Source organism: Myxocyprinus asiaticus, chromosome 22 (genome assembly GCF_019703515.2).
Source record: "Myxocyprinus asiaticus isolate MX2 ecotype Aquarium Trade chromosome 22, UBuf_Myxa_2, whole genome shotgun sequence".
Classification (NCBI taxonomy): domain Eukaryota; kingdom Metazoa; phylum Chordata; class Actinopteri; order Cypriniformes; family Catostomidae; genus Myxocyprinus; species Myxocyprinus asiaticus.
The window spans coordinates 21,066,604-21,074,290 of record NC_059365.1 but is presented as its reverse complement, the minus strand read 5'-3'; the positions used below and the strand labels follow the sequence as shown (position 1 = coordinate 21,074,290).

At 35.9% G+C, this 7,687-nt stretch overlaps 2 protein-coding genes across 2 annotated transcripts; one reads left to right on the top strand and one right to left on the bottom strand.

Annotated features, from left to right (window-relative positions):
* Positions 1 to 958: 958 nt before the first annotated feature.
* On the bottom strand, positions 959 to 3,018 carry LOC127412996 (forkhead box protein I1-like). Its single transcript, XM_051649765.1, has 2 exons — positions 2,250 to 3,018; positions 959 to 2,130 (listed from the first exon to the last, which is right to left on the bottom strand). Exons 1-2 carry the CDS (start codon positions 2,842 to 2,844, stop codon positions 1,565 to 1,567), a joined length of 1,161 nt encoding a protein of 386 aa, XP_051505725.1. The 5' UTR covers positions 2,845 to 3,018; the 3' UTR covers positions 959 to 1,564.
* A 1,341-nt stretch (positions 3,019 to 4,359) lies between these two features.
* On the top strand, positions 4,360 to 5,199 carry syce3 (synaptonemal complex central element protein 3). The gene is made up of 3 exons (XM_051650015.1): positions 4,360 to 4,406; positions 4,670 to 4,778; positions 4,870 to 5,199. Exons 2-3 carry the CDS (start codon positions 4,670 to 4,672, stop codon positions 5,049 to 5,051), a joined length of 291 nt encoding a protein of 96 aa, XP_051505975.1. The 5' UTR covers positions 4,360 to 4,406; the 3' UTR covers positions 5,052 to 5,199.
* The last annotated feature ends 2,488 nt before the right edge of the window (positions 5,200 to 7,687 follow it).

The window sequence follows — 7,687 nt, the reverse complement described above, 5'->3', positions numbered from 1 at the left end:
AAAATTAAATTAGCACTTTTTTTGTGAGGAAAAAACATACAAAAAATTCTAAAGACATACATAAATCAAAATAATTGTGCCTTGTTTATGTCTTTAGTAATTGCTGGTTTATTAATGCATTTTGAGCATCCATTGAAACATGCACTAAAGAACAATGACCTGCAGGTAACCCTTTGCCTTTTCACCATCAACAATAGATGGTAGAGGAAAAATAGCATAAAGTGAAGGAATCTGTGGTAACACTTTACAATAAGGTTCCATTTGTTAACATTAGTTAATGCATTAGGTATGAACAAACAATTAACAATATATTTATTTACATCATTTATTAATCTTTGTAAATGTTAGATAATAAAAATACTATTGTTCATTGTTAGTTGATGTTAGTTCATAGTGCATTAACTAATGTTTACAAATACAACTTTTGATTTGAAAAATCTATTACTATACGTTGAAATTAACTTTAAGATTAATAAAGGCTTAATAAGTATTGTTCATTGTTAGGTTATGTTAACTAATGTTGTTAATTAATGTTAACAAATGGAACCTTACTGTATTGTTAAAGAATCTGTTAACTAATAGTTCTGTCACTGTATCAACTTTCCTGTTAACTAAAAAAATATCAAGCTCTCCTCTTGAGCTTACAACATATTATCTCCCATGTCATCATCACATGAATACAAATGCTGACAGATTTTAAGTGTAGTTGAAGCACTTCTAAAAACTGTGGTATCAGCAGTAGCCAACATAATATCAAAAGAGACACTTCAGAGAAAAAAATGGGAGGAGTTACGACAGTTAGAGTGACCTGGTGAAACAAGTTATTTTCTTTCAAGTTCATCTTTTTTTCCGTGGACACTACATCTGAGTCAGGGGTTGCATTTCATAAAAATCCATAGGGACTAATACTCAATATATAATATTATTCAAATAAATAATGTTCAAGTCAAGGCTGTTTTGAATATTTTATTGAAAAAAAAAAAAAAAAAGAAGACATACATCCCATTAAAACCTCATAGTAAAATACACTCAAACATTCACACAAACCCAACTTTACACAAAATACAGAAGCGCTCTCAAGTTAAAATACAAAGACTGACAGTATCATATTACAATACCAGCATGCAGCAAAAGAAAATCTGCTTCACTGCATGTATTTTCACTGGAGTTTCTCCGTGGCCCGCATTAGATGTGATTGATCTGTTCGGTTTCATTACAGGTGTTGATTCAGTGTCAGTAATATGAGTTAAGGAAGAATTAGATAGCTGAGTAGAATGGTTAGATGTCAGCAGCTGGCCCCAGATCAGAGCTGCTGGTACCAGGGGCCTTTGCTAGTGTCAGCCTGTCATATCTCATGCTGACTAGGCCATTCCTGTGGGAATTTATTGGTATCTCTGTGCCCACAGGACTCATCTCAGCGGAGTTCAGTTAAAGCAGGCCAACAACACTATGTGTAGTGCATGTATAGTTTCATGAAAACAACATTTTCTTTTCTTGCTCCCAGAGCCTCTTGTGTGAATTGATCATTTAACTTGTCTATTCTTGCTGTCACCAGCTTCCTCTCCTACACCTCTGTGCCCTCCCGGGGATAAAGAATACCAGTCGAGCTCAAACTAGGGTAGAAATGCCCATTAAACTGACTGATAGCAGGGCCATTGTAACCTAAAGTGGAGTGGGAGGATGATGGGGAGATGGGAAGAGGTGGGGGCAAAGGTGATGCCCACTCGGACACTGTGGCGCTGGGGGAGTAGGTGCCAAAGCCTGCTGGTTGCGAGGATCTCTGAACTCCATCCACTGGCAGACTGAGAGAAAAAGGACGACTCAGGGGATCTCCGTCAACTTCAAGAGAAACAGTGGCTATACCAGACATCTCAGTCAGGAAGTTGCTCAGGCATGGGGATGGTCCTGTGGACATGGGCGAGGGGCTCTTTTCTGGGGAAGTGGAAATGTCACAGGCTTGATTTTTTGGGCTGCCTCTGCCATTATTGTCTCCTGAATCAGAGCCCAGATTCCCCCCAGAACTGCCCTTTTCTAGGAGACTGTCAGACTTTCTTTTCCTCTTGCGTCTGAAGTTGCCATTGTCAAACATTTTTTCACAGTTTGGATCTAAGGTCCAGTAATTACCTTTACCTTTAAAATAATAGATAAATTGTTCATTTAAAATGATAATATGATAAAAAGATTATTTAAAAGAACAACAATAATTTCTAATTATATTTTTTACTAATTTTTGAGCCACAAATACTTACCAGGGTCATCCTCATCTCGTGGGACCTTTTTGAAACAGTCATTTAGTGAGAGGTTGTGACGAATAGAGTTCTGCCATCCAGCCTTGCTCTTATTATAAAAGGGGAAGTTGTCTGCCACATACTGATAAATCTGACTCAGAGTCAGGCGACGTTCAGATGCACCATGTATGGCCATCGCAATCAGTGCTGAGTATGAATAAGGTGGCCTGACCAGCTTCATAAGATCCTCCTGAGAGGGCATGGAGAACCATCCCAGTTCACCACCAGGACCACCTGGTCCCCCAGGTCCTAGATAAGACCTTTGCATGCCATAGTGCTGGGGAACGAAAGAGGGTCCCGCAGGGCCAGGTGTCCCACCCATATAGGGAGCGCTGTTCATCCCTGGGCTGTTGAACCAAAGGTAGGGGTTAGGAGAAGAGGTGGCATAGTCTCCAAGTTCGTACGAGGAAGGGTTTGTTCGCTGTGGACTTGGCAGTGATGGAGGTGGATAGTAGCTGTCACTGTACAGACTCAGTTCTGGAGGTTCCTGTCCCAAACTAGGAAACTGGGGCCCACATCTTTTTGGAGACTGACCTTGAGATTCATAGGACGTCATCACTCAATGATCCAAATGTTGCTCCACTTGGGATTAAAAAGTCAATTTAGAGTTTTTGCTTTCTGATGATGTTTTACTTCTTCTGTTTCCTTATTGTCCAGGATTATTTATCTGGATATCTAAGGTATTTCCAGCAAGCGTGGTCCTACTTGTGTCCTCCCGCAGCCTATTCTACACTCTTCTGCTGTATCAACATTGTCACCTGTTGCACCTGTTTTATTTATGCACATGAAGCACCGCCTCAGTCCCACCTTATTGAAATCTTCCACATGTTCAGGCTCTTCCAGACACAGCCCCAACAAGCAACCACCCACACCTTCCCACTCCCCTACACAAACCAGCAGCACCACCATCACCTGAAGGCATTTACAGAGTTCAGCCTGACGCATTGGAATTTTCTGTTACATTCACGTAAAACAATTGAAACCCCTTTTTTATTCTTTGAAAATTTCTTATTTCATTTGCTAATATTTTATATAGGGAGCGAGAACTTTTGCAGATCCTTGAAACGTTTAAGTTGTGACTTTTCTATTAGAAGTAGAAGTGTTTGTGTTGTTATCATTCAACCGTTCATAAAACAGACCACTTGTAAATAGCATCTCTCTTAACGGATGCAAAGAATCGGTCGATGTAGTTTATACATTTGTAGCATCGACCACGTCCAAACGTCAATCAACATGAGACTTCCACAAAATCCCGAGAGAGATACATTTCAAACCTAGCCCCTTAGAGGAAAGGGCGTTTTGTGTGCCCTCACAATAAATTTACCATGGTATTACCACAGTAACCATGTTTTCACCTTGATATTCATAAACTTTTGTTATAATACAGGAAAACAAAAACTATATGAATAAAAATCATAATTTTGTGGTCATTAATGGTTTTACTACAAATATTTGTAAATCACAATCACAAGATTTACCATAGTAAAACCATATGGGTATACTATATTAAAACCATGATTTCCGACAAAAAAAAAAAAAAAAAAAACTGGTTAGGCTAATTAACGTACTTTTCATAGTTACTACAATATTACCATAGTAAAACCATGGTTTCCGACAAAAAAAAATCAAAATAAAAAATAAAAAATAAAAAATAAAATAAAATAAAAAATAAAACATATTTAGCCTACAACAGTCATTGTTAATACAATATTATTATAGTAAACTACGATTTCCGCCAAAAGCTATGGTAACTGTAGTCTACAATATTACTATAGTAAAACCACAGTTAAAATATGATATTTCTACAGTAAAACAATAATAACCAAAATAATATTATTTTTATTAGCATAGTTTTTGTTTTCCTGTATCACTATGGTTTCAATACGGATATCACGGTAAAAAATATGGCTACTGTAGTAAAAACCATTGAATTTATTGCTAGGCAACGCAAACTATTGCGAGGGAAGGGAACGCAACATTTATCGCGAGGGCAGCAAAACTATTTCAGAAAAAAAATAAAAAATAATCCCGCCCTGTCCTATAAGGGGCTCCTTACTCGAGACCGAGCAACTGTCAGAAACATTAAAAACATTGTCAACAGATCGCTACTTTATCAAGGTAATGTGGTTAGGTTATTAATATCTACTTATTAATATCTTTACTATTCATTTTTACTGCACTATACACTAATACAACTAATTTAAATATTCTCTTTAGTCTGAGGTAAATCTGTGTGACAAAAAACCGTTGACAAAACAAGTAAACCCGATCAATTACGTTTTAAACCGTCTCGTCTGCGTTTTTTATTCACCATGAAAAGCTCACGTTTAAGGTAAAGTTTCCATAATCCTTTAGAGTTACGTTAATTTGATGGTTTTTAGATGTCTGACGATATGTCGTGTGTGGCATTATGTGAAGACTTCAGTCTAGAGAGTTTACAATTGGACCAACTTTTGGAGAAGATGACTGAACAAATGGAGAATATTTCAGGTAGCACACTAATGCATTAAACATCAAAGCAAAACTGCCTTAAGCAATGTGTGGAATAATTACTGTTAATAATTATTTTCTTTGTCCTCAGTAAAATTGTCCTGGATGGCCTATGATATGGTTGTGATGCGCACCAGTCCAGATCTTGCTGAATCCCTCAAGAGCCTGGAGAATGAGTTCCTCAAGTGCAAATCTGTTATCTGTGGGCCAACAGATGGACAAGATCAAGAATCTCACCCTGCTGCTGAAGACCAGAACATCCCCCAAGAATAGATTTGTTTTAGTGTAGAGCGGAAGCTCCTGAGTTAGCAATGTTAAATAGTAAAAGGCCTCTGCAGTTAGATTAGCCAGAATAATTTGATAGTGCCATATACATATTTGTGTTAAATTTGGGATGATTTTGTGATTGTGTGCCCTCACACAAATCAATAAAATAATCAACAAAACAATTGTGTTCTTCTGATTATGAATCTGATTTAAATGGATAGTTCACCCAAAATTGAACATTCGCTCATCATTTACTCACCCACATGCCATCCCAGATATGCATGACTTCCTTTCAGCAGAACACAAACAGAGATTTTAGAAGAATATTTAAGCTCTGTAGGTCCATACAATGCAAAAAAAAAAAAAAAAAAAAAAAAAAAAAAAAAAAATCACATTGTCACACAGCCATATACACAAGTGCAATGGTGTGTGAAATTCTTGGGTGCAGTTCCGATCAACATAGCAGTCGTGACAGTGATGAGACATATACCAATTTACAATAACATCAAATTAACACAACACAATTTAAAGTCTAATATACACATAATTACACACTACAATATACAAATAATAACATATGCAAGTGAATAGGTAACCAGATTTTGAGCAATACGATAAGTGTGGGTTAGAAAAAGATCAATATTTAATTCCTATTTTACTATCAATCCACTTTCACTTTTTTCATTTTTTCTTTTTGACTGTTTGCATTCTTTGTGTATATCACCACCTACTGGGCAGGGAGGAGAATTTATAGTAAAAAAGGACAATATTGATTTGTTTCTCACCCACACTTATCATATCACTTCTGAAGATATGGATTTAACCACTGGAGTCTTATGGGTTATTTTATGCTGCCTTTATATGCTTTTGGAGCTTCAAAATGTTGCTACCCATTCACTTGCATTGTGAGGACCTACAGAGCTGAAATATTCTTCTAAAAATCTTTGTTTGTGTTCTGCAGAAGATAGAAAGTCATACACATCTGGGATGGTATGCAGATTAGTAAATGATTCATTTTTGGGTGAAATATTCCTTTAATCTCTCTTGTCATTGAATGCAAAAAATGGGCTCAAAGCTCTGAATGCTCCTCATAGAGTGACTGTAAGCACAGATAATTGACATTCCTTGAATTTTTGTGCTTAGAGTACATGTGATAAGCTGAATAAAGTGCACTCAAGCAGATAAATATCTAAGATTAGAATAACCTCTAATGGCAATCTTTAATTGTGCTCTTCCAAATTATTTAACAAACAAATTGCTGGCAGGGTTATATTGATTTACTTTGTGGACACATTTGGATACATTTATAAAATGTTTTAACTAATCCATTAGGTTTAATGGACTATGAGGTTTGTAAAATTTGTCTAACCTGATATGCTTTTCTAAGAATAGCTGTATCCTATCTTTACATTTTATTATCATGTGTGCCATCCCTTGTAGTCAGAAGGAGACCTTGTAAATGATAATATAATAAAATAACATAAATCCTTTTGTCTGTGTGTGGTAGACCTACAGATGGAGTTTGAAGTAAATGCCACACAGAGCAGTGAACACAGAGCCAGCACTGGCCTGGATTATATCTTGAAACAGCTGGATTTAATGTCGGAATTGATGGACCAATTGGAAGGTAATCTTACTACAGAAATATTTTATTTTTTGTTATCATTACTCAGTATATTTCAGTGACTTTTAGACCTAATGCTTGTCCCATCATTTTGTAGATTTACATGATTATTATTAAATGACTTTGTTAAATTTAAAGATGAAGTATGTAATTCCTGCAACACTAGTCGTCTCCACACACTCATGTCTTGACAATTCTGCAATGTGCTGGCCGTTTGATAGTTGCTTCATTTACAGTCTTGGCAGCAAAACTTCTGGTATACTCTTCAGAAAAATGGTTCTAAATAGTACTAAATAAGGGTTCTTCGGCTTGTAACAATAGCAGAACCCTTTTTGGTGCTAAATAGAACCCTTTTTAAAGGTTCCATAAAGAACCTTCCTTTGAAAGTGCTATTTAGAACACCATTTGTGCTGTAAGAAACCTCTTTGATGCTAGGAGGGTTTTTTTTCTACCCCTCTATATATCTGCTCCTATAAAATATTATAGCCTAAATTATGGTTTTACATTAAATATAACCAACCAACAAAACAAACAAACAAATAAAAGCAAGGCATGTGTGTCAATTAACTTTTATTTTCTATATAAATGAAGAATTGTAGAAAAAATAACATTGCTTTTACAGCAATCATTAGTTGAATACATTATTAAATTATTGTAATTATATAATTCAAAATGCATAAATCACTCACATTAATAAATACATTAATAAATACATTAACAAATACATAACGTGAAAGAGTCAATAAATGAATATGCAAATGAAATAGCAGACCCCTACACTGCTCCACACATTAAGGCTGGGATAGAAACTTGTATATCCTTTTATCTTTTATATAGAGAGTATTTTTCTTCCATACTGACAACCAATCCTTCAAGGAAGAACAATGTCCCATGGAAACACAAAATAGATGTAATGAAGGCTAAACTAAACTGAAGGCTTCACTAAAATATCTACACAATCCTCTATGATGTCTTCACCATCCATCACTGTGTATTTTGGTGTATTTGAGTGGCAGAC